The sequence below is a fragment of the Petaurus breviceps genome, unplaced genomic scaffold, assembly GCF_028583685.1.
Source record: "Petaurus breviceps papuanus isolate PSGF00001 unplaced genomic scaffold, PetGlider_PUasm1.0 90845, whole genome shotgun sequence".
Classification (NCBI taxonomy): domain Eukaryota; kingdom Metazoa; phylum Chordata; class Mammalia; order Diprotodontia; family Petauridae; genus Petaurus; species Petaurus breviceps.
In genome coordinates, this window is record NW_027187359.1 from 7765097 (window position 1) to 7791366 (window position 26270).

General features: G+C 46.9%; 3 protein-coding genes across 6 annotated transcripts; 1 reads left to right on the forward strand and 2 right to left on the reverse strand.

The window, feature by feature from the left end:
• Positions 1–273: 273 nt before the first annotated feature.
• On the reverse strand, positions 274–8758 carry CGREF1 (cell growth regulator with EF-hand domain 1). 3 transcript variants are annotated; one of them, XM_069072054.1, is made up of 8 exons: positions 8639–8758; positions 7690–7823; positions 7055–7177; positions 2945–3026; positions 2129–2194; positions 1951–2021; positions 1683–1807; positions 274–1471 (listed from the first exon to the last, which is right to left on the reverse strand). In XM_069072054.1, the coding sequence occupies exons 4-8, from the start codon at positions 3013–3015 to the stop codon at positions 830–832; spliced, it is 975 nt and encodes a 324-aa protein (XP_068928155.1). In that variant the 5' UTR covers positions 3016–3026; positions 7055–7177; positions 7690–7823; positions 8639–8758; the 3' UTR covers positions 274–829. The 3 variants fall into 3 exon arrangements, with proteins under 3 accessions (XP_068928155.1, XP_068928154.1, XP_068928153.1); XM_069072053.1 differs by lacking the exon at positions 7055–7177; XM_069072052.1 differs by lacking the exons at positions 7055–7177; positions 7690–7823 and having other exon boundaries at positions 8639–8748.
• Positions 8759–10760: 2002 nt separating this feature from the next.
• ABHD1 (abhydrolase domain containing 1) lies at positions 10761–19306 on the forward strand. Its single transcript, XM_069072051.1, has 9 exons — positions 10761–10927; positions 15783–15943; positions 16553–16735; positions 16974–17019; positions 17233–17345; positions 17655–17828; positions 18029–18077; positions 18166–18331; positions 18710–19306. The coding sequence occupies exons 1-9, from the start codon at positions 10814–10816 to the stop codon at positions 18931–18933; spliced, it is 1230 nt and encodes a 409-aa protein (XP_068928152.1). The 5' UTR covers positions 10761–10813; the 3' UTR covers positions 18934–19306.
• Positions 19307–19597: 291 nt separating this feature from the next.
• On the reverse strand, positions 19598–24704 carry PREB (prolactin regulatory element binding). 2 transcript variants are annotated; one of them, XM_069072049.1, is made up of 9 exons: positions 23265–24649; positions 22433–22625; positions 21987–22213; positions 21683–21763; positions 21455–21579; positions 21049–21222; positions 20850–20922; positions 20459–20618; positions 19598–20281 (listed from the first exon to the last, which is right to left on the reverse strand). In XM_069072049.1, the coding sequence occupies exons 1-9, from the start codon at positions 23400–23402 to the stop codon at positions 20187–20189; spliced, it is 1266 nt and encodes a 421-aa protein (XP_068928150.1). In that variant the 5' UTR covers positions 23403–24649; the 3' UTR covers positions 19598–20186. The 2 variants fall into 2 exon arrangements, with proteins under 2 accessions (XP_068928150.1, XP_068928151.1); XM_069072050.1 differs by lacking the exons at positions 20459–20618; positions 20850–20922 and having other exon boundaries at positions 21049–21241; positions 21388–21579; positions 23265–24704.
• Between the last annotated feature and the right edge of the window lie 1566 nt (positions 24705–26270).

The window sequence follows — 26270 nt, forward strand, 5'->3', positions numbered from 1 at the left end:
CAACCTTAAATGAGTCAGTATTCTCCACTCTGCAGGGATGTTGTAAGCAAACACTTCAGATGTTGTCAAGAGCTCTAGAAAGCCGGGATGTCCTTAGAAGTCCCGCTAACAACTTGGGAGGAGGGACACACAAACATGGATTTAACAGGGCTAGCAGAGCAGAGTCATGGGACCAATGAGGCAGGACCTATGGGGTTTGGAAGGGAGAAAATAAACCGAGGAAGAGATGGTGGTCACCCAGGGGCACCCCAAATGCAATTAAGTAAAAGGAAAGGGATTGAAGGGCATTTATTGGCACCAGATAGAAATTTCCCATTTCACAGGTTGGTCTGGAGCTAGCCTACCTCAGATTCTCTCAGACTTTTACACAAAGAGGCCACAGGTCTGTGCATCCCAGGATTACTTAGGGCCATTTGACCACCGTTTCCCCAAAGCCCTTCATCCATGTACCAGACTGATTCACCTGGACTAGACGTGTAGCCAAGTGTCCATCAGGCAAACACTATTCAGTTCTTGGTCATTCAGCACAAACCCATGGGCTCTGACCAGATCCAGCTCCTACCTGCTTTTTCTAGGATGACAATTGAGTTTCAGGGTAGGTTGTCACTATTGTTCTATAACCTGAACTCTGGGTTCTCCATGAACCAAATGAAGGGCTGCCACCATATTAGGACCAGGAAAAGGGTGAGTAGTGGTGGGCCGAGACAGGTGCCCTAGGGAAGTACCAGGGACTTGCATACCCTACCTCACACACACTCACATACACACACCTCTCTGATGTCTTCATGTGGGACTGAGGCTTCCAGGGCTGTGACCTAATCCCTAAGACTCACATTTCATCATTCTCTAGCTGAACTGCATGACCTCCAAACTCACCTGGAAGTGCTCTAGGCTCCAAACGCTCTTCTAGCTCTAGGGTTCCCACTTCGGCCACAATAATCTCCATCCCTTCTCCAACCTCCCCTAGAGGACCCTTGACCTCCTCTCTGGCTTCACTTTGGTAACCCACTTCCTCTTCAGGGCTTCCTATGGCCTCCCCCACATTCCTGGCCTCCTGCTCAGGGTCTGTGACCTTCCTCCCATCCTCCTTGTCAGGGCCTGTGGCATCCCCCAGGCTATTGGCCTGTTGCTCAGGATCTGTGGCCTTCATGCTATCCTCCTCTCCAATATCTATGGCCTCCACCAGGCTCCTAGCCTCCTGCCCAGGGTCTATGACCTTTCCATCTTCCCCTCCAGGGCCTGTGTCTCCCTCCTGGATCATGGCCTCCCCAGTGCCTTGTTCTAATAGCTTTATAGCCAGCATGGCAGGACTGCCAACAAGTTCTGAATCTTGAGGAGGTGGAACAGAGGACTCCTGTGGCTCTCTGTGCCCCAGAGCATTTCCAGAGAGGGTGAGGAGCTCCGCAGGTGTCACCAGCCCATCTCTGTCCAGGTCCTGGGTTTCCAGCACTTTGTCCACTATTTTGATCACCTGTAGTAACACAACCAGGTTGGTTGTTGTCATTGCCAGGGCTCGAACCTGCTAGGCCTTGAAACAATTTGAAATGTTCTCAGGATCCCTATCACTGGCCCCTCTTGCATTCACCATAACCACCCATAGCCCTAGCAAGCTATGAACAAGTACTGGAGGTGGAAAACAGAAAGCTCTTCTCCAGCTGGGAACCTTAAACAGTAGTCCGTACCTGACCTGTAGAAGATGAGGCATGGGCCCCAGGAAACAGAGCTTCCTTCAGCATAGCCAAAAGCTCCAAGCCATCCAGCTGTCCACTCTGGTCAAAGTCATGGAGTGCAAAGAGATATAACAGTACTGTGGGGGAGAGGGTGGTTAGCGGAGGTGCTGGAGTAAAAAAGGACAAGACTGGAGGTGATGTGGGTAAAATGACTCCCCACCCTGGGTCCTTTGGGACACTTAGGTAGGTCTCCTGCCCATCTTTACTGGCCCAAGCTTACCCTGTTCTCGGCTCAGCTGTTCCAGGTCGCCAGAAGACTGTCCTAGTCCCTTCAGGTAGTTCTGTAGCAAACTGTTGGAACAACAGATCAGCACCTGAGAGGCCCCAGGCTTCTAGCCCTGGGGGCCTGCTTTTCGGGCTTCCCCTTATGGCCCTGAACCCTACCCCAGGTTACTTACCGGAACTGCTCCTGGCCTGACTGAAAAGGGTTAGATGGCAGATCAGGTCCTCCTTCAGCCTCCACCCTGGAGAGAGAGGCAAAGGACCAGCCACTTACTATAAAGCCACTCTACTGAGGCCCAGGTCAGTTGACTCTGCATTCTCCAAGTCCCTCGGCCAAAGATACTTCTCAGCATAAGAAAGTAAGTGAAAAATGATTCCCTCACCAGGGTCCCAAGAGACAGAGACTCAAGGGAAAGGACATACTGGCCACTGGAACCTTCTTGCCACCCTGAAGGGAGAACCTTGGTTCATTCAGAGGACTGGAACTTGAATCCCAATTCTGCTTCTTCCCACCTGGGTGATCTTGGGCAAAGTCACTCTTTGGGCCTCAGTTTCCCCATTGTGAAATTAAGTTATCCTCCAGACTTCCTTCCAGCTTTAGAGTCTGTATGCCCCTCTTTTTACAACTGCCTAGCACACACTCTCTCCTCTCTCTTCCCCTTTCCCCCTACTCTTTCACTCTCTTCCCCCTCTCTCTCTTCTTTTCCTTTTTTTTCTGTCTCTGTCTCTCTCCCTCTCTCAATGGTCAAGATGGAGAATGAGAACAAGGGCTAGGCTAGATTTAGTTCAGGTCTGTAGGACAGAGAAGAAATATTAGCAACATAATTTTGGTGTTCACTTGTGTAGAGAACTCCCAGTGTGTGACAGCTATCTCCACAGATATAGATGGGCAACTCCACCTTCTCAGGTGTCCCCCAGGCCCCAGGTTCTCCCCACCACCAGCCCCATAGTTTTGCCTCCCTCATCCCACACGTGCTACCTGCCTCACTTACCTGGTAGCCCCATCCTTGGGAGCAGCCTGACCCACAGGTACTAGCCACAGCAACAGTGACAAAGACAGCATCTTCCCTGAAGCTGCAGCCAAGACCAAGTTCAGAGAGTTAGGAAGCAGAGGGTTTACACCTCTGCTACCAGTGTAGTATAGTGAAAAGGGCATTGGATTTGGAATCAGGAGAGATTTGGGTTCAAACCCTGCCATATAGACATGTGATTAGTGAGCATGTCTTGTAATGGCCTCTCTGGGCTTCAGTTTCCTCATCCGTAAAATGGGAATAATAACATCTGTAGTGCCTAACAGGATCATTAAAATGTAAAACACTTTATAATCTTAGAGGGCCATAACAGTATCAATTATTATTCTTCCTCCCAGGGGCCAGTTACAGCATTGTGCTTGGTATAGGACAAGATGCCCAAAGGACAACCCCAAAAAGTGCTGGAAGAGACCTTCAAGATCTCCTAATTCAACTCCCTCTTTTTACAGATAAGGAAACTGAGGCACTGAGATGAGAAGCTGGAATGAGTCACTCGACATTACACAGCTAGTAGCAGAATAAGGACTAAAATATCTTCTGACTTGCAGATCAACCCTTTTTCCAAAACCCCTTTCACTGCCACCAAACCACTGGACACTTACCTCCCTTCCCACCCACCCCCTTTACCATGCATTCATCTTGGGGGCTACCCAGCCCTTATGCCCTAACCTTACTATTCCTGAGGTAGAAGAACCCAAGAACAGGGCAGGTCAAGAAAACAAAAAGAAAAGAAACACACAGAGACCTCCAGGGAAAAAAGAGAGAAAGGTATAGATATCATTAAGATGAAGACTTAAAGATAGAAACTGGAAGAAAGACAAACTTAAGAGACATATACAAACCATCCCCCCCCCAAAAAAAAAAAATTGAGAGACAGAGACAGAGACTCATTGCTGTAAAAGACTGTGATAGAAACAACAATCTCTAAATTTCCATCCAGTTCTGACGTTTTAGGACTCAGGAATACCTGAACTTGATGCTCGGCTCATACACTCGCTAGCTGGGTGACCTTACCCTCAAGGAATTTACATCATATTAAAAGGAAATAATGCTGTATACAAGAAAGTAAATATAAAGTAACAACTGGAAGGATTTTCTGCCCCTGGCTGCCTCAAGGGTTCATGCTGCTATCAGACTGTCCAGAGTTCTCCACTCCATGCCCTACCCTCTAAAATTCCCCCTTTTTCCCTTTTCCCCACCCTCAACCCATCTTCCATTCCCTGTCCCCCATTAAAACTCCCATTCCCTTGGGTTAGAACTTCAAATGGCAACTAACAAGATTATCTCTTGGTTAAAGTGTGATCAGCTCTCAGAAGGGATACCTCAAAGGAGAATTGACATCTTCAGAGAGGACACTTGTTAACTCAAATGAATGGAGCTATAACGATGGAATATCTAGCAGCTCCAAAGGGCCAGTGAGGAGGATACAGTTTTATTCGAGGGAGACTCTTTAGAATTCATAAGATCATATGGCTCCACCTCCTCATAATGTTAGCTCTACCCTTATGAAATGCATCTAGGGATGGGCTTGGAATCAAGACTGGAATTTCAGAGCCTTCTTTAGACACATGCTGTGTAACTTTGGCCAAGTTACTCTACCTTTATCAGCCTCGGTTTACTCATACGTAAAATGGGGATAATTATCTCCCAGGGGTATGAGAATCAAATAAGATAAATTTTGTAAAGCACTTTGTAAAGCTTAAAGTACTATATAAATGTTGTAGTCATCTTCATCATCATCATCATCACTTGGTGTCCAGCTTCTTTCCATCATCATCTACTTACCTTCTTCCTCCCCATATATGTAAATACACATACATGCTTGCACTCATGTATGTTACGTATCTGATGAATAAACATTCTTCTAATTAATGGAATGAATGTGACGAGGAGGCAGAGTTATAGAAATACAGCTCTCTCTCACTGGAGGTGTTCAGACTGAGGGTGAATCTCAATGATATCATAGAGTGAAAACAAAAGGTACACAATTGAGTAGTACAGAGTAAAGAAGAGACTGAAACATGTTAGGCCTATACTCTTGCCCCTGTCTGTGGGTATCTGTGCCATGATCACTTGCTAAAGGGCATATGATCCTCAAACTCTGATAGATTAATTCTTTGGCCCCAGATGGCTGAGACTCAGTCAAAAAATGATTGGACAAAGAATCAGGAGGGAATTCCTCCCCTCAGTTGGCTATGAGAAAGACTGGAAGGAAATTCTACCTTCTTTTTGGAACTCTGCTAACTCTTTCCTGGACACGGGGGGAGGGGAGGAAAGAGAGAGGGGCAGAAAGGAAGGTGAAATGTGGTTGAAATGGGGATATACAGTTTGAGACATAGCAGCAAGAACAGTTATTTGCCTAAGTGACTTTGAGTCCCTAGCTGTCTTTGTTCCCCCTAGTGTTTCTTCCTTAATCATAGCCAGGAACCTGAAATCTTGAAAGATGGGATTTCTAGTCTTGGCAGCTACCTCCTGAGTATGCAGGAAAAATCCAAAGGATAGGAAGGCAGCTAGGGACTCTAGTGTGGGCCCTCTTACCACTATGGCACATTACTTATGTTTTCCCCAAATACACCTTATCTCTTTTAAAGAATTATTTTTTAATTTCCCAGGAAAAAAAAAGACATATCCACAGCTGTTCTGCTTGTTGACTGCTATGAGCACTAGTTGGTACTAATGACGAGTTACACTTCCTGAAGGTAACCCTTCCCATCTCACCCCCAGTCAGTGGATGGTAGGAAATACAACAAATGACCAAGCAGTGTTTAAACATTCAAAGACTCAGCTGGGTCTGTGGTCTCATCATTTTGAGAGTTCTCTTCAACAATTCCAACTACAACTCCTCCATGCTGGCTCATTCTTCTCCAAGTTTTCCCAAAAGTTGCCACAAGGTGTCTACCCAAATACTAGAGGCCCTCCTCATTTTCTCCCCTTAGAAGGGAAGGACTCTGGCTATCCATGTGAATCCCTTGCTCTTGCCCCATGACCATTGTCTGTCCCTGCAATACAGTTCTTTGATGACGTCTATTACTCTTGTCCTTTAAAAAAATAATTAATTGAATTCAATTTTATTTTATTTTCAATTCAAAATTCTCTTCCCCCCCTCCCTTCCCAACCCAGTAAGAAGGCAAGAAAAACAAAATCCATTATCAATATTATAGATATATTATATATAGGAAATTATAAATTTCCATATTAGCCATGTTCAAAGAAAGAGAGAAAAAATATACTTCAGTTTTCACTTTGAATCCCTTGGTTCTTTCTGGAGATAGATAGCATGTTTCATCCCTGGTCCTTTGGAATTGTAGTCGGTCATTGTGTTGATCAAAGCTACTAAGTCTTTCATAGTTGATTATCATTACAAGATAACTGTTACTGTATAAATTGTTCTCTTGGTTTGGCCCATAACCCCCCCCCCCACTCTTTGTTTCCATACTCTCTGCCTGAAATGAAATGCCCTTCTCACCTTCATCTGTGCCCACTGAAATCTTCTACATGCTTCAAAGTCCAGTTCAAAAGGCATTTTTGGATACTGTCCTTTATGACATTTCTATAGTCATTTATGGAGATACCTTATCTTCCCTAGCAGGTTTCAAATTTCTTTTAAACTGAAGAGGGCTATAACTAATCTATTATTTAAATGCTCTGCAAGGTCAGTACTTGATAAGAATTTTTTTCATAGACACAACATTTCAAGGATTGAGTCTTAATGTCTTAATAACTAGAAGGAACCTTAGAGGTCCCTCTACCACTCAACTAGCATAGATTAAGGGCCTACTCTATGTCAAGCATTATGCTAGTCACAGAATGAAATCGTATCAACTCTCAATGAGATTACATTCTATAGCAGGTGAGGTACCAACAAACATATACCTATTAAAGTAGATACAAAATAAATACAAGACAGTTTGGAGAAAGAGGCACTAGCAGCTGGGGTGGGGGTGGGAGACAGGGAAGGCTTTATTCAGAAAGTAGTGCTTGAACTGAGAGCTTGGAAGGAAACTGGATTTTAAAAGGGCAATTGGAGGCCTCCATGGATAGAGCACCAGACCTGGAGTTAAGAAAACTTACGCTCAAATCTAGCCTCAGACACACACCAGCTGTGTGACTCTGGACAAGTCACTTAACTCTGCCTCAGTTTCCTCAGTTGTAAAAATGAGCCGGAGAAGGAAATGGCGAACTACTTTAGTGTCTCTGCCAAGAAAATCCCAAATGGGTTCATGAAGAGCTGGACGTGACTGAAACAATGGATTCTAAAGGTAGAAAAGTGTGTTCTGGGCATGGAATATAGGAAAAACATTTTGGTAGCTAGGTGGAAGATGACTTGGGATGGGGAAGGGAGACCAATTAGAAGGTTATGGCAATAGCCCAGTTCAGAGGGCTTGAAACTCAGTCCTCTTTTTCTAGCATCCCGGATAGGCCTTCATGGAACACCTCAGAATTGAGCTCCTGAACATTCCTGAAGTGAGCTCTTTCTTCCTCTAACTGCTCCTAGTTCTCATTTCTCCTGGTTCTATCCTCTGAAACAAGTCTTACTCGTGACAGCCCGATATGCACATAATCATTCACATAACTGTTCTCCGGATCCTTTAAGTGCTTCTTATATGACCTAAGTGTCAGTGGACCCCAGACTTCCTGGCTTCTCAGGAAGAACCGAGTTCAAATCTTGCCTTACTTATTGTTGTTTATTGTCCTTTGTTACTTACTATTACTATTGTCCTTTGTTGTTGTTCAGTCATTTCAGTCTTGTCCAACTCTTGACACCATTTGGGGTTTTCTTTGCAAAGATACTGGAGTGGCCTGCTATTTCCTTCTCCAGCTCTTTTTACAGATAAAGAAACTAAGGCAAACAGGGTTAATTAAGTTGCTCACACAGTTTAGTAAGTATCTGAGTAAGGGATCTCAACTCAGCTCCTCTGGATTCCAGAGAGGACACTCTATTCACCATGCCACATAGCTGCCCTTAGACACTTACTAGCTGTGTGACTTTGGGCACACTACTAAACCTCTTTCAGCCTCAGTTTCTTCCTCTGTAAAATGGGATTAATAACAACACCTACTTCTCGTTTTCCTGGGAACCAAATGAGATGATCTGTGTAAAGCACTTCGAAAACCTTAAAGTTACAGCACTATATAAATATCACTACCATCACTATTATTATCTGGCATCCAGCTCCCTCCCATCATTACCATCATGGATCATCCTCCTTTGGATATACTTAAGCTTATCAATGTCTGTCCTTGACACATGGACCCCAGAAGTGGAGACAATGCTTCAGGTCTGATCAAACACTTCCCAGAAGCGGGACGTTGGAGTCATCACTTACCTCATTCTAAACCTTTTACTTCAATTCATTCAGCCTAGTATTTTATCAATTGGAGTGTTTCCTCAGATGCATCACACTGTTAGCTTCATATTATGTTTACTGTCCAACTCAAACCTTCTGAAACATCGAATAAGGGAACACACTCCGACTCTGACTCTGCCTGTCACTGGTCATTGTCAGTCACACACACACACACACACACACACACACACACACTTACCCTAGCATCAGACCGTCTCCCAAAAAAACCTTCCCATCTTCCCACGCCCCCGTGGGCAGCCTAGCGCCCCTATCGAGCCCTGGGACTCCTGGACAGCTCAAGACTCACCTGCTGCGTGAGATCCTGTGCTGGCTGGAGAAGGGCTCCTCGGCTTTGTCTCTCCTGCCGCGCAGCAGCCGCGGCAGATCCCCGCCCCAGGTCCGCTCCACGTGGCTGGTCCACGTCGCCAAGCGTCCCCCCCCCCCCCCCCCCCCCCCCGCCCCCCGCCCCGGCCCCCCCCCCCCCCCGGGCCCCCCTCTGATTCTAGTCCACGTCGCCAAGCGTCCCCCCCCCCCCCCCGCCCTTGCGGGCACGGGCACAGGAACAGCCTCTGCCCGGAGCAGTGGGCTAGAGGGAAAGCAGGAGACCTCAGCAAACCTCTAGTCCACAGGACGTGGGAAGACAGCCCCGCCCCACCACACCCCAGCCTGCATCCTGGCCGTCCCATCATCAGTCGATTCCTCCCTCCAACTTGCCACTACCTGGAGAGGTGTGGGTAGAGATGTTGCATTGGGTGTTTAATCATGTGTACCAATGAGACAGAAAGACGAGACACAAAAAACAAAAGGGAACTGGCGCGGGGATGGGGAGGAGGGGGCTGTGTTAAGCATGTGACTGTGTACCTTGTTGGGTGTCACTTTGTGGGGGGAGGTTTGTGTTGGGTGTGTAACTATATGACAGCAATGCGTGGCTATCGCTGATGGGAAGGACATTGGCTGTGTATCGCTTTATCTGTTGTGTCTGTCTGTGTGTGTAGGGAAAACATGTTTTGGATGTATAATCATGACACTGCATCATGTGTGACACAGATGGATGTAGAGACAGAGACAGTAGGGGATGCTGTACATCACTACTGTGTGTGCCACTGCCTCTGTGTGTGTGAGAGAGAGAGACAGAGAGTGAGTGACAGTGGGAGGTGTGTTGGGTGTTCAGCCACTGCTTCTGTGTGTACCTGATAGAGGAAGACTTTGGAGGGTGTTGCATTGGCCTTGTGACTATCTGGATATTATGTGCATTCACTGCTTCTGTGTGGGAGTGATGAGTGTGTGTGTGGGAGGAGGAAGAAAGAAAAAGATAAGACATAAGACAGGAAGAAAAAGGGAGGGAAGAAAGGAGGGAGGGAGGTAGAAAAAAGGAGGGAGAGAAGGAAGAGGGGAAGGAAGAAGAGAAGGAAGGAGGAAGGGAGAAAAGAAAAAAGGAGGGAGGGAAGAAGAGGTGAGGGAAGGAGAGAGGGAGGAAGGAAGGAGGAAAGTAAAGAAGAAAGGAAGGAAGGAAGGGAAGGGAGAGATGAGGGAGGAAAAGAAGGAGGGAAGGAAGGAGATAGGAAGGAAGGAAAGGAGGGGAGGAAGTAAGGAAGAAAGGAGAGAAGAGTGAGAGGAGGAAGAAATGAAGGAAGAAGGGAGAAAGAAGGAAGAAAAAAGGACAGAGGGAGGAAGAAAGCAAGGAGGAAGGAAAGGAAAAAGGGAAGGAAGAAATGAAGAGGGAAGAAAGGAGGGAGGGACAAGAAAAAGAAGGAAGAGAGGAGGAGGGGTGTATTTTTGATGTATACTGTTGTGTGCCACAGCTTCTATGTATATGAGAAAGACTGGGATATATCAGACACGTAACGGTATGATCACTGTGTCCTTGTTTGTGAGTGCTAGGTGTGATGTTGTGTAACAGCGCGATCACGTGACTGTTGCGGGTTGTGGCACTGCTTGTGGGGGAGGGGGAATCCTTCCTAATTCCGAGGGAGAGGGAGAGAAATGAGGACTGGGGAGAAAAAAGAAGGGGAAGAAAAGAGACCAGGGATGAGGGCACTGTGCTGAATGTATAGCGGTCTGTGTGCGTAGACCCCATGTTAAAACACGCCAGTTGTCTTTGTCCAGGAGTCCAGGCTGCAGAGCCCGCGGCCGGGAGGTCAGGTGTAGGGTCCGTGTCCAAGATCCCTGGGCGCTCTGGGATTCGGCTCTGCCCTGCGTGCCCTTGGGTCGGCTGACCCCCTCAGGGCCTCAGTTTCTTCGGCATTTTCTAGGTCCTCCTCCCACTCACTCTCTCCTACTCTTCCTCGGTCCACCAGCTGGGGCTCCTGTAGGGGAGGGGCCCAGCGGGGACCATCGGGGCGGGGGCGGGGCCCCGACACGATTGGACAATCGTGTGCACGGGGTGGGGCCCAGTGTTCGTGGGGGCGGGGCTTCCCTTCAAAGTTGAAGACTCGCCCTTGGAGCCCGAACTGGGCAGCTAGAAGGGAGCCTCGGGCTGACGATGCTGATCGCAGATCCAGGCCAGCAGGATGGCTCCTGGAGCGAGCTCATCCCTTTCCTCTTGGGCCTTAGCGCCGTCTTCTACCTGGGCTACTACTGGGCATGTGTGCCCCAGGTGGGTGCGCTGCCGGGGACTTTGGGCTGCTTGGGCTGGGAGCCTGGTCAAGGATATCATCGAGTAACGAACAGCCTGGTTGTGGGGTACGTTGCAAAAGTGTTTGGGGTCCCTTACCTTACTCCTTCCCCAGGGATTCTGAGTGACTCTAAAACCAGCTATGGCTAGCGTTTCCCCATCTGTCATCAGGGATTGTAACTGATGGGATCCCTGCCCCATTTGCCTTGGAATCGCTTGAATCCCCTAAAAAAAAGTGTTTGCAGGTTACCTATCATTTTGGCCATAACTTTGGGTTAAGCACCTGGCTCTCAGGCACCCTTTGTTTGTAGACAGGGGTCTGGTGGGAAGGAAACTAAGGTCTCTGTGCAATACCTTTAGCCATTCAGGTATATGTCAGAGCAAAAAGGTAAGTACTCTGGTAGGGCAAAAGGAGTAGTAACCCTGAGGTCCTAGGAATCAGCAAAACTGCCATCACTCTATATATTTTTCTCTTCCCATGTTGACTGGGAAAATTGTTCATTAGTTCCACTGGGTGAAAGAGCCAGGCCTTCAGAAGCCTGTGGGGTTCCTTAACTTGCTAAACTCCAAAATTACTACTATTAGAGCCACCTCATACAGCTTAGAAGTGGAATAATGGAACCTCACCTTGTTTGAATGCTGGAAGAACTGCCACACCCAGCTTAGGGGCTGACTGGGTAGCTGTGCCTGGCTCTTTGCTCTTACAGTCCCCTCTGACAAGGCCCTACTATCATCTAAATAGTGGGGAAATCTAGTCAGGAGGCTGATGATTTTATAAGCCAACATTTTAATTTGACTTAAAAAAACTAATAAAATGTATTCTCTTTGATACATTTAATCCAAATTCAAATGTGTACTTCCTTCCCAATTTTCATTAAACTTATTTGTTCCAAGGAAGTAGGTCTACCAGGATATTTATGTCTATCCCACAGTACAACACCCTACCCCCACCAGCAAAATAAAAAACAACCCTAATTTCACCTCTGTCCTTTGAGAAGTTGTTCTAAAGCTCCTTCTTTTGAAGCAAGTTTTGTTTATTCTGATCACAAACATTGGCAAGAATGGTTCCTCTCTAAACCTTTTTTCCTCTGTTTATAACTAAGTGTATAGAGATTCCTAACACATTTTATGGGTCTTGAAACACCAAATCTCCAAATTGTGGTTAATATGAAGGAAAATTTCCCAGTGTTAGTAAACTAGTGTCAGAGAGGCAGTGTGGTGTTATAGAAAGACCACTGAACTCAGAATCAAGCAGGATCTGAGTTTGAATGCCAGCTCAAACACTTAACATGAGCAAGTCAGTCTGAGTCTCCAGTGTCATAAATAAGAAGGGGATAATAAATCTGTAGTACTTAACCTCACAGGGTTATCATGAAGATAAATGAAATAATGTATGTAAAGTGCTTAGTAACAATTATTGATATTATGCAACACCATAGGATATATACTTGAGTTGTTGCTGTTGCTTTTCTGAGTAGTACTGAATGAGTTGTACTGGTCCAAGCACACTCTCACCTCCTTGTGATCTACAGCATACAATATGGCCATGAAACATTTAACTAGGGTGAAGTTCATAGTCTATACAGGAATCATACCCATTACCTTATTAGCACTCTAGCATAATCAATCAACAAACATTAATTAAGCACCTATTATGTGCCAGGCCCTTGTGCCTCCTTGCAAACTAATATGAAAGTTTCAGATAGCTTCGAACTTAAGGAACATGGCAGATCTCAGTGGCCATTAAATCAGTGTGATCTCCCTACCCTCTAATCCTTCCTTCTTGATTACTGCAGTGGTCTGAGAGAGAAGAATTATTTGTATCCTACAATTTCCTAAGACCCGCACCAGAATTGGGATGGATGTTTCTGAGCCTGAAGCATTTTGGCTTTCTTCTCCATACACATGCACTCTGATTGGCTCAGACCTCTGCCTCCACTTGCTGCTATGGGGATTATATGGGGCAGCAGCTGAGAACTATGTTTTCAGTCATCTTGGTTGTTACTTTCATATCATTCCTGGTGCACCTCTTATGACCTGCCTGACAGCTATGGATAAAGCTTTGCCCTTAGACCTCATCTCCCCTTAATACTATCCAGATGCAAAGATCTTGAGAAAGATGCTTTCTTCCAAGGCCCAAGAAGAGAAAATGAACGAGAAATGCAGTCAAGGAGCACTCAATCAACAAAGTATGTGCATTACAGGCTTGTCACTGAAGTAAAACATAGAAAGGTGGGAGAGATCTAGCAGGAGGTGTGTGTAAATTTAACTGAAGTGAGTACACAGTAGTTTGGGAGACCCAACCTTTTGGGGGCTGATTAGACCAGCCAATTTGCCACAGAGGACGTGGTGATGATGCAACTCAACCAAATAGATCTATAACTACCCAAGATTTTGGTCTAGTCCAAGGGTAGGGAAACTTTGGCCTTGAGGCCACATGTGACCTTTTAGGTCCTTGGGTACAGCCTTTTGACTGAGTCCAAATTTTACAGAACAAATCCTTTTATTAAGGGAATTTGTTCTGTGAAGTTTGGATTCAGTCATAGGGCTACACTTGAGGACCCAGAGGGGCCACATGTGGCCTTGAAGCTGAAGGTTTCCCATCCCTGGACTAATCTCTTCTCTTCTTGGAGAGCTGAGGGAATATGGATGTAAAATGTTGCATGTGTTATCAAACATGGTTGATTGATGTGTCAATTGGTTTTGCTAAGCTGCATCTTTTGGTTTGGTTTGGCTTTGCTAAATCTCTGTTTCAAGGGAAGTTTCAATATTTAGAAATAGATGAGGTGTAAAAAAAAGGGCATAAATAAAAATAAAAATATTTGGCTTAACTAGCCACATGGAAAAACAAAGGTGATAATGAATGGCTGTTGACCAGATTATGCCATGCAGTTAGATGGATAGCCTACAGAACATGTGTGTGTGTGTGTGTGTCTGTCTGTCTGTCTTGAAAAGACAGTGAAAATGAACGATGAGTTGAGTGAACCTAGAATTAAGCAGGAGGAAAGGGATGGACAGTCTTCAGGAAACTTCTAAGTCACTTTAATGACCCTTTAGGTTCTCCTTGAATGCAAGGCCCATCTTCCACCAATATTCTTTTTTTTTTTTTTTTGCTTTTTGGAGGGCAATTGGGGTTAAGTGACTTGTCCAAGGTCACATGGCTAGTTTTGTGTTAAGTGTCTAAGGCCAAATTTGAACTCAGGTCCTCCTGACTCCAGGGCCGGTGCTCTATTCAATGCGCCACCTAGCCGCCCCCACCAATATTCTTTCTACTAGTGGTGTGTATGGGTACAAGTCATGAAACACTAGAGTCTCCAAAGAATTAAAAATTAGTACCACTCAGGGCAATGGAGAAACATGGTGGATGTAAACAAGCTACAACATATAGTAAATGAGGAACTACAAAGAACTAGAGCAAGAGATGTCATTAAAGAAGATAGCTAGCCAGGCAAAGAAAGCAAAGGATAACCAGTAACTTGTGTGCTCCATTGGCACACTTCTTATTGTCAGGAGAAACTGTACACTGGGCGGATCCCCTGTGGAAAACTTATGGGAGGACATGGACAAGAGTTTAACAAGATAAGTAGGAAGGATGGGTTATAATCTGCACCACTGAAGGCAATCTATACATCCCTTCGATGAAGGATCTATTTGAGTATTTGGTGGATGTGATAGGAAGGGATGGGACAAAGAGCTAGGAGGACTCCTTGAATACAACCCAGCCCTAAAGGAATTCTACTAACACCTACTGTTTATCCTTATTTGACCTGTTCATGACTATTTTTGAAATTCTGCTTGCCCTAGATTAGTTCATCATTAAGAGGCTTCAGCTCCCTTTGACAGGCAGTGAGTACAGCCTAGTGGGAAAAGTGCTTAGACTTAGTTAGGAAAACTAGGGTTCAAATTCCACCTCAGATACTTTTTATGTCACCGGGCAAATCATAATCTCTCTCTCTCAGCTTTGGTTTCAATTGTAAAATGGAGCTAATAATGGTATCTACATGTCACAGAATTGCTATGAGGATCAAATGGACAAAATGTAAATGGTGCTCTCTCTGCAAACTTTAAATGCTATACAAATGTCAGCCATCATTATCATCTATCTACCTGAAACCCACAAAGCTTTTAACTGCCTTAGGCTACACAGAACCAGTCTGTGACTTGAATAGAGCTAACCATCTGGGTTCCCGTCATGTGTGCGGGTTCATTTCCCAGATCCAGGCCAAGCTAGGGGCTCAGTGGTGCTGTTGAGGCGGAAGCACATCTTCTTGTACACTTTTCTGTGAGCAAGTATTCCACAAGTGGTTTGTATGCTGTACACAAACTCTGTAATTAGCTTAGAGGTGAGTATGGGTCTGTCTCTGTTTCCTGAAGTCCTGTATCAGACTGCTTGGTACAGATAACAATCACTTGGATGTCTGTTCTAGTCCAATGCAGTGCAGTGCTGGGTTATCCCTGCTCTGAGCAGCCACTGGGATTATGCTGGGATCAGTCCTGGGGTATACACATTCCAGGGAAGACTGAAGAATCTGTTACTGGTTGGGCTTGCCCTGTCACTCTGTAAGTGATTTGGGCTCCTAGCAATTTTTCAGACTGGGGGTGTATGGGAGCTACCATTAGACCAGAGAAGATCCCCTCAGCCCTACAGGTCCACCCTGGTCAAGACCACATTTATGAATCAAGACTCAGGCAGACTAGCCCCTAGGGATGGATAAGGAGCCACTCATCTGGTTAGTCCTCCAGTAGAGTCTGATGCTACACCAGCCTTATTGTGGGAAGCAGTGGTGGGACAAGGCAAGAGGTGAGAATGAGATAAGACTGTATTCTGTGGTTACAGAAGCCTCGGCTGGTGGCTGGGCCCCAGTTCCGGGCCTTCCTGAAGCAGCACTGCCCTATTATTACGGAAACATTCTACCCTACGCCCTGGTGTTTCGAAGGGAGGCTTCAAACTGTCCTCCGAATCTTTGTGCAGTCTCGGCCCCCTGTCTCCTACTGGAGGTGAGAAGATCTGAGGGGTTAGAGAAAGGCTAAAAAAGAGGGAGCCCTGTTTAGCTACCTGACCCCATCCCATCCTCTGTGGGCTATGCACCCTGGGCAGAACTCAAGCACAAAAGGTGCCACTACACTACAAATACCAAGAGTCAGCCCTTAGTCTTGCCCTCTTACCACAATTCTACTTTTGCATTCATTCTGTGATCATGAACAAAACCTCTTTTGCACCTGGATGGGTCTTGTAGTTCACAGAGACCCTTGTGACAACATATTGACTTAAAAAACCACAAGTTAATATTATTCTATGTTGTATTTTTATTTGTTTTGTTAAACATTTCCCCATTACATCTTAAATATGGTTCCTGCCATACTTGGGAGTTTTGCTGGCATAGCCAGCCAGCAAATCTGACACCCCTATCTAGTTATGTCTTCCCTACCCCCTAAGCCACTAAATAAACAACACTAAGGTTGGTCATTTTTATTAACTTAGCCTTGAGATTCTGAGGTAGGGAAGGAGAGTTATGTCATGTGGGTTTAGAGCTGGGGTGTTAACAGAATTCTTTGAACAAAGGTCTAGAAATTCCTAGATATACTTCTGTATACATCCTTCTACAGTGAGGTTCTCCAGACACCTGATGGGGGACAGCTGCTGCTAGACTGGGCCAAAGAACCTGAGAATAGCCAATACCCTGACCCTGTCATCCGGCCCACTGTGTTACTGCTCCCAGGCATCACAGGCAGCAGCCAGGAGACCTATATCCTTCACCTAGTATACCAGGCCACTCTAGATGGCTACAGGTAAGAATTGTAATTGAGGGTGGCTGGCAGGTGTCTGAGAAGTCCAGGATGGAGAAGCAGATGCAGGGAGGAATGTGCAGAGGGAAGGGCAGTATGCCCTAAACATAATGGGAGGTGGAAAGAATTCTGGATTCTAGACTTGGGTCCCTCATGACTGGAATCTCTGGGCAAAACACCCCAAAATATATAAAGGCCTCCTAGGGCAGGTCTGGCTAAGATGTGCCTGTTTGTGCTATAGGACTGTTGTGTTTAATAACCGGGGCTGCCGTGGGGAAGAACTGCTGGTGAGTTCCATTCCCTTTTCTAGCATTAAATTCTCACCCCTCTGACCCCATCATCCTCAGCAGTCTTGTAGCCTTTGGCCTTGTCTCCTTACAGACCCTGCACCTATCTGCATCACTCCCCTCTTCCACCTCGTCCCACTGAGCTACCTCATCTCCTGAAGCCCTGCTCCTTTCTGTCCATTCCTATCTTTATGTGACACTATTTGTCCTCAGACCCACAGGGCCTTTTGCGCTGGTAACACAGAGGACCTGGAGATAGTTGTGAATCACATAAAGCACCAATATCCACAATCCCCACTGCTGGCTGTAGGAATCTCACTAGGAGGGTAAGAGTCAACCAGATTATTAGAGCTGACCTGAGAGATAAGAGGCTGTAGTTGTTCCTTAGCAAAAATCTGTCCCATCTTTTACTCATACCTCCAACAGGCCTCCGGTCCTGCTTCCTTACAGACCATGATCATCCTGAATAGGCCCAACTCTCAGCTAATTATTCCTTTTCCTTTCCCTAAATGATCACTTCACTGCTGGTTACCTTATCTCTATCTCTTCATTTAGTGATGACCATCTCCTAGTAAGACCAGTCCAAATCTTCCCTTCTCCCTTCCTTTTACAGTTCTGATGCCAATCTCTTGCAGGGTCCTGGTGCTGAACCACCTGGCACAGACAGGTAATGCCGCAGGGCTGGTGGCAGCACTGACCCTGTCTGCATGCTGGGACTCCTTTGAAACCACTCGCTCTCTGGAGACACCACTCAATGCACTGCTCTTCAACCAGCACCTCACAGCTGCACTTTGCCGATTTGTGGGACGGTAGGGCAGTGACAGGGCGGGGAAAAGGGAGGAAGTTTTGGTTGAGTACAATTGTGCCTTTTGCTACTGAAAAAAAAAAAAAGCAGGACAGGGTGGTGGCCAGTGTGGGAGAGGGATACTTGGTCAGGCTGGAATTAGGGAAAGATTACTGGAGACTAAGAGATTCAACTGCTCCCCTGACATAACACATTCTACTACAGACATAGGAAGGTGATGGAAGAGAAACTGGATGTGGACTATGTGCTAAAGGTAGAGAACCAACCCCCCACCTTTGCCCCAATCCTTTAGCAGCCTTCTCCATGTCTGTAACTGCTAAGCCGGATTCTGTCCCTGTCAGGCCCGTACAGTCCGCCAGTTTGATGAGCGCTACACCACACTGGCCTTTGGCTATAAAGACTGTGACGCCTACTATCATTCAGCAAGCCCTGGAGCCAAGGTGGATGCAATTTGTGTCCCTGTACTCTGTCTCAATGCAGCAGATGACCCATTTTCCCCACCTCAAGGTGAGTCCCTTCATCCTCAGCATTGAGAGGTAGCATGGTATAGGGGACAAAGTGCTGGAGAGTCAGAAAAACCTGGATTAAAACTTTGCCTCAGACACTTCCTTACAGTATGACCCTGGACAAGCCACAACCTCTCTGAAGTTCGTTCTTCATCTATAAAATAGGAATAACCAATAGTACCCATATCTCACAGGATTGTTGTGAGACTCAAATGAGGTTGGCAAGGTGATCTGCAGACTTTAATGTATGATACATTAGCTATTATTCTTCAAATTCTAGGGAAAACGGGCCCAGCTTCCAGGGCTGGGGTAAAGAGCTTTCATAAAGCCTTTGGCTTCTAACTTAGCTCTCCCTTCCCTTTCCTCCCTCCACCCCTAGCTTTCCCACTACAGGCTGCTACACACTTGCCACATGTCGCACTGCTGATTACATCCCGGGGTGGCCACATCGGCTTCCTGGAGGGGCTGATCCCATGGCAGTACTGTTACATGAGCCGCCTCTTTCACCAGTATGCTGCCGCTGTCTTCCAGCATGCAGGGGAACTGCAGGCCCTCAGCAAAACCCCACCTTCCAGGGAAGACCAAGGACTGACAGACTCCTAGGAGAAGAGCCATAGATCTCAGCTCAGCTTCCCCTCATTTATTAAATCTTAACTTTTACTTGTTTTGACTCGGTGAGGTGCCTTCTCCTCCCCTTATGGCTAGGAATGACCCAAACTTACTATAACTATAGCCAGGCTGGCTAACTGTGGGCCAGGTGAGTCTGTCTTCTGTTCTGGACACTAGGAATATTTTCTCCCCCTTCTTACCACTTTCTGTAAACTTCCACATCTCTTGTTTGTATTAATTGTTTGATTTGGCTAGGCTGTGTTCACATATGCAGAGATGCTAGGTAATGGCCAGCGCTATAGGAGAATGGAAACCAACCAGATTGGCTGGGGTGAAAACATGGCCCTTCTGATAAAACCTGAGACCATTACTGGCTTCAGAGTTGCCCCAGGATGAAGGTAATGACATCCCCCACATAATAACTAGGAGGACTGGGTGTGCTGACCAAGGGCAGCCTTTCCAAAAGAATACCGTTGACCCCCTTCTCCACTTTTCCTCCTCCCAGTGTAGGCTGATGATCAGCCCACATTCAAGGTCCTAGAGACAGACCTGGCTATTTCCTGCCCTTGCTGCCCATTTTCCCAAATTCCTGCTTGTTTCATTTTAGGCTTTATGCCTCCCCTTGTGTGAATGAAAATTAGACATAATAAAAAACCTATTGTTGAGACATTACTGGTCTGCTAATTTGTTTGTGAAACCTCCAGGTTCCATAACAGTTATTAAGGACTGGAACACTGATTTAATCTCAGCGGCAAATGAACAAGAGCTTCATGGCAGAGGAGGGATGAGATGTGTTCACTTCATCACCAAGCAGCAAGAGGGAGATGAGCCCCTCAAACAAAGTGGGGGTAGTACAGCCACCAAGACTTCAATCATCTTCACACTGTTGAGGGGAAAGGGCTGTCCCCTGGCTGGCAGGGGCTGTGCAGTATCCAGACTCTGGGTGAGGTGGGGACAGCTGTCACATTTTCAGTCCTCTCACGAACAGTTTCAGCTCTGCTCTTGGAAGGAGCAATGAGTGGTATCTCAAAAATTGCAGTCTTAGATGAAATGTGGAGAACCTGTGCTGAGAGCCCGGGGTCCAGCAGCATTCAGCCTTTAGGTGAGGAGGGGGCCCCTATCACGTTCCTTATCTTCATGGGGCAGCTTCAGCTCCAGTCTCTGTGGAAATAGTGGTGCCCTAGGCCTTGACTGGCTCTGGTCTCTTCAATGTCCAGGGTTCTGATTCCCCCAAGAAACAAGGAAGGCTAGAGAAAGCCTGGGAAGGAACTCTGAAGCAGCAGGATGGCCACAATGATGAGCCCAGCACACAGCAGCAGCAACAACCACACAGGGACACTCCCTAGAAGAAAGTGCAGAGAATAGAGCACTCAAACAAAGTATAGACCAGCCTCGTTGGTACAAACTGTACATGCTGAGAAAATGACTGTGCTTCCAAGAAACGACACCATACTTTCCCATTCCCCACTTCTCCCCTTCTGCTTCCAGTTCTTCCCATCACTATTTCCCCCAAACTCACGCCGAATGGGCAACAGATGTAGTTGGCATCGACTGTCCACAGCCACAGAGAACAATGCTGCTTCATGAGACCCCAACAGCTCTTGGCCACACCCCTGCTCTGGCATGAAGGCCACGTCTGTCACTACGATGCCATGAGCCTCCCGAAGATAGTAGAGGCGCTGGAGGGAGGAGAATGGAATGGAAGCTGTCATGAAGGTCACAAGGAGAGCTTTGCCCCTTCCCACAGGCAAACATATGCTGAACCAACAGGTCTTTCCCTCCATGTGCAGGGCTGTTCTCTCTCCCAGACAAACAGATGGGTACAAACACACCACTTCCACTTCCATTCCTCAGGACCTCCCTCCTGACATTCATACTATCCTATTTACAATTCCACCCTACCCACTTACCTGGAGGGAAAAAGAAATGTAGATGGCAACAGAGCCAGTGACTGTGCCCAGGCCTAAGAAGGTACCTGATTCACTGCAAAAAAGTATAACTTTCATCAATTCCATGGCATCTGCAGAGATCTTCACCTCCCCCCAAATCCTCTCGATTCAGTTCCCCACTCCCAGGTTTCAGTCTACCAGTCCTATTACTAGTTCATACCTGACACTGAGGCAGGAAATGACCTCATTACCGCAAGACTGGGTCCGAAGGGGCAGGAAATTATGGCCATCCCAGGCTGTGAGGTAGCAGGGTGGTGGCCGGCGCAGGCGCTTGTGTGGAATCTGCACTGTGAAGAGCCGCAGCCCAGCAGGCTGGTCTGGCACCCACCCAAACCTGGGGGCCAGGGGTGGTGCTATTCAGATCCCCACAGAGTTCCTCTTACCCTCTTCTATTCTCAATGGATTTAGAAGTGCTATTTTCAGGGACCAGTGGTAATTTCCAACCCAACTTTCCCCATCTGTGTTTTTTGGGCACTTGTAGAACTAATCCCTATCCCGCTTCTCTTGGGTCTTCCCCTCCTTTCATGCAGGATTCTCCATTCCCCCTCCCTCTTAAGCCCTCACACCTGCAAGCTTGATAGCGGTAAGGTGTGTCAGGTAAAGGAGGCAAGTCTTCATCCCAGCGCAACCCTGTCACCAACTGGTCCTTTTGCCACACACAGGCCTTAAAATCCCAGCCTGCTGTCACCATCTGATGGAGAAACAGAAAGAAGGACATGGAAGGGTCATTAATGAGACACACATACTATACAAGTTGAACTTCTAATCTTTTTTCACTGTTTCAATATTCTCACCTTGTCACCAGGGCCCAAAGTCAGGTCTTCAATCTCCCCATCATGAGCTTTGAACTCCAGAACCTTTTCAAGGCTAGGCACCTGCAATCATAATCACAAATATATAACCTTGGACCGCTGACAGTGGCCAACTGACTCTAATTTCAGTGACCACTAAATCGGCTTTCTCTTCCCACTCAGTGCTTGACTCTCACAGACTATCTCGGGACTTAAATCATCAAATTCACCCAAGACCCATTTCAAATTCTCTTACAACTTATGCCTCACCCCAATGCCACACCTGCCTATCCCCAGAAACTCGCACCTGCCAAACACGAACAAAGCCATCAGTGCCCCCAGTGGCAAGCAAGGTATTATCATGATTGAAGCATACAGTCTTCTGCAACGGGTCAGAGCCAAAATCTGTCTGCACAGACTTCAAGTTCTCCACATTCAGCTCCACCCCCTCTCGCTGGGTTGATGCCCCAGTTTCTTGTGTTTCAGTTGTGGCTCCTGTCCCCTTCCTTTGCCTCAGGCCCTGCTCCTGGGAACCTGCAATCACAAACTGTGGTTCTAGATTTCTCAATAGTTCCACTTGGCTTTTCTCTACAACTTCTACAAAAGGTTGTGGGAGAAGTGTGGTGATATAGCTTTGTAGTGATTATCTGTTTCTCCTCAGAGGATCCAGGGTGGAAGGAGGAGGGGTGTGAAAAAAGTTAAAAGGTGAATTCACTAGCTCCTCTCTTGGGAGTTTGAGATGAGGCTTCTCACCCTCATTGTCTTGCTTGTCACTGGTCTCCTGCTCTTGAGGTCTGAACTGTAGGAGCTGACAGCTAGCATCCTGCCCTGCAGCAAGAATATTGCCTGCAAGGGCAAGGTTCATGGTGGCCTTAGTTTCTGTGTCATGGGAATGTAGCAAAGAGGCACTCAAAGCTCCACCAACCTGTTCCAGTTGCAAAAAGTGCTGTGGAAATAGAACAAGATAAGGTCTGCTCAGTCTATGCCCAGGATTCATTTTCAAAGAAAGTCCCTGGAAACTCCACTTCCTGGAAAACCTCTCTGAGGCAGGCTATCTCCTTCAACTGAGTACAGGGGTAAAAGCTGAAAATCTCCAAAAGCTCTGATCTCTTAAAACATCAAAAGGGAAACTTTAACTTGGCCTTGTACATTTCCCTTAATTGTGTAAAGGAAGTGGTGGAGTTTGTCTTGCTTGCAAAGACCGATGACAGTGAAAAACCATCGCAGGGAAAACAAACATTCTGCTCCGAGCCCAGCTAAACCACCAATCCGGGCAGGGACACATCAGCGGCACAGGGGAGGAAACACGAGAGGGAGGGGAGAAGCTACAGATCTGAGCAACACCGGGTGAAGAGTCCATCGGTCCTGCGGTCTCTGGTGGAACATTATACTAGACACTAGGGGTGGGGACGCACCAGAGGCTTCTAAAATATGAGGGGCACAAAAGTCACCAGAAAAGGGGTGGGAGGACAGGGGCCCTGGGGTGACACGAAGCCTGTGACAATGGGGAGAGGGATGGTGGTCCCGGGTTGGGGAATTGGGCGGATCGACCGCGGGGTCCCCTTCTCCCAGGCCGGGGGCTCACCACTCCATTCTTGATGCCGGTCTTGGCGGCGCCGCCCCCGCCCGCGGTGATGAGGAGGCCGGTACTGGGTTCGACCCGCAGCGCGTACAAGGGGAATGGCGCCCGGTACAGCTCCGGCACCCGGCGTCGTCCCATCATCTAGCCTGCAGGGCTCACAGCGGGGTCATGCCAGGTACTCCCTCGCTCGTTCAGCCCACCTTAGATAGCTCCGCGAAGCCTCTCCTCCAGGCCCGATTCCTACCCTAACCAGAGAACGGTTTCCTCTTCCCACCGCCCAATGAACCCAGGTTCCAAACGCCCGCACTGCGCAAGTGCACCCATCCCACGGCCTTTCAAGCGCAGGCGCAGGGTGACAGTACACGTCAGCACAGTCTGGCCACCGTTCGCCGAGACATAGATCACGTGAGCAAGGTCACCGAGGTCTGAGGCGCCTCTGTACGCCTGCGCGTCCGGCCATCTCTGTGCAAGGTACCGGAACTTTACAACCACCCCTGGAAGATCAATGACATGTATGGTTTCGGTACAGATTCCCTGCAGAGACCCCGGGATTGGGGGCGCGAATTCTCGCGAGAAAACTCAGTAGGGTGCCTCCCTGAGATTGCGTGAGCTTCCTCTTCCCCCAGGAGGTAGAAATGGGGCGGAAGACGAATGACTTTACGTATATGCTTTAATCTCATTTGTTCCTCACTACAAGCCGTTTTACACATAAGGAAACTGAGGTTAAGTGATCTGAGTAAGGTCCCGCAGCGAGTGTGGACCCAGCATAGGAATTTTTTATCTCCAGAAGTGAGGAGGACACAGAAGTGATATCCTCATTTACATCTATCCTTCGGGTCTGGTTCGTTTATTCAGTAAACATTTATTAAACAGTGACTCTACACCCCACCCCCCCCAGCCCCAAACCGTCTTGGCAGAGGGGCTAAGTCAGGCTGAGGGGTAATAAACCTGTTGGTGAGTTTGAAGGGTGTCTTCCCCAAGCACCTGAAGACTTTCCCCAAAGGAACGGGCAGATAAGAACAATTTGTTGGCCATGAAGGCGGCTGAAGCAAGTGCTGTGGAGCACTTAAGAGCTTGGTCAGACATGCAAGATGCTGCCGCATCCAGGCTATTATTTGTCCTGCCAATGGACTTCATGACTCTAGAAGAGATAGTGAGGCTGATAGCTTGGTGCAACTGCCTCACTTAAATCCAGTTCACCCAAAAGCTTTGAAAATGAAGGACAGGGGTGGCTAGGTGGCACAGTGAGTAAAGCACAGGCCCTGGAATCAGGAGAGCCAGAGTTTGGTTCTGGCCTCAGACACTTAACACCTACACACACACACAAAAAAAACTAGCCTTGTAACCTTGGGCAAGTTACTTAACCCCAATTGCCCTCCAAAAGGCAAAAAAAAAATGAAGGACAGGCAACAGTCAAGCACCTACTTACATGATGGCTCTCGCACAGCTACTCCTTCAGGAGCTCCAGGACTGGTAACCCTGCTCCTTAAAGGATGAGAATCTGCAGAGTGAGAAACCAGGTTGCCAGTATTTCCATTGCTATCCGTTTTGTTGTATTTTATACCATTTGTTACTTGATATTTTCTTGCTGCTACAATTGGTGGAGGGACTTGTTATTCTAAGTAAACTTTTTTTATACTCCTTGAGGTTATGCGATAAATCCTAAGTGACCTGAAAAAAGTGAGGAGGAGAGTGGGGAGTAAAGTTTAGTGTAGGAGGGGAGAGGGTTGCTATAGCATTATTATTCTTTTAACTCAAAGCCAGGTAGATTTTTGGGATAGTCATTTGGGACACTGTTACAGCTATACACATACACACGTATGTATAATGTTTTGAGGTTTACAAAGTTCTTCACAGCAACTTTGGGAAGTAAGGAGTACAAGTTTTATTCAATGGGAGAGGTAATAAATTCTACTATATTCTGCCTTGGTTAAAGCACAAGTTGAGTTTGGTTGGTGTTCAATTCCAAAAGTCACATTTCAGGAAAAAATATTAATCACCTATTGAGTGCCCAAAGAAAAGTAATCAAGTAGACCTCAGAATCTTGCCCCAAGAGGAGAAATTGAAGGACTTTTGAGGATGTTTAGCCTAGAGAAGACAATGTGGAAATGATAGTTATTTTCAAGTATTTAAAGGGCTATCATGGAGACGTTATTAGTTTTATTAAGTTGCCAAGAGAGTTGGATTTCTGAAAAAACTTCTAACAGTTATTTAGCTGTTTTCAGTCATGTTCAACCCTTCGTGACCCATTTTGGGGGGGTTTTCTTGGCAAAGATACTATTGCCATTTCCTTTTCAAGCTCATTTTACAGATGAGGAAACTGAGGCAAACAGGGTCACACCTGACTCCAGGCCCAGCACTCTATCTACTTCACCACCTCCTAGCACTTAGAATCATCCTCACAATTAGAGCTGTCTAAAAGTGGCTGCCTTAATAATGGGTTCTCTCTTACTAGAGCTCTTCAAGCAGATGCTTGATGGTCACTTGTCAAAGGATACTAGATCAGGGATTTGGGTGCACATTGCATTAGATGGTCTTTTAAGTCCCTTCCAGTTCTTTTTTTTTTTTTAAGCAATCGGGGTTAAGTAACTTGCTCAAGGTTACAGGGCCAGTTATTTCTGGGTGTGGTGCTGAGTATCTGAGCCCAGATTTGATCCAGGTCATCTTGACACTGGAGCCAGTACTCTTACTCGCTGAGCCACCTGGCTGCCCCTAAGCAATTGGGGTTAAGTAATTTGCTCAGGGTTACACGGGCAGGTGTTTCTGGGTGGGTGCTAAGTGTCTGAGCCCGGGATTCGATCTCCAGGTCTTCTCAACACTGGAGCCGGTGCTCTTACTCACTGTGCTACCTGGCCGCCCCAAGTCCCTTCCAGTTCTGAAAGTCTCTGATTCTGTTATCTCCAGTGTATAGATGAGGAAATCAGTGCTCAGACAGGGTAAGGGTCTTGCTCAGGATCCTACAGCTGGTAAATGAGACAGATGAGGCTGGAGGATCATAGATTTAAAACT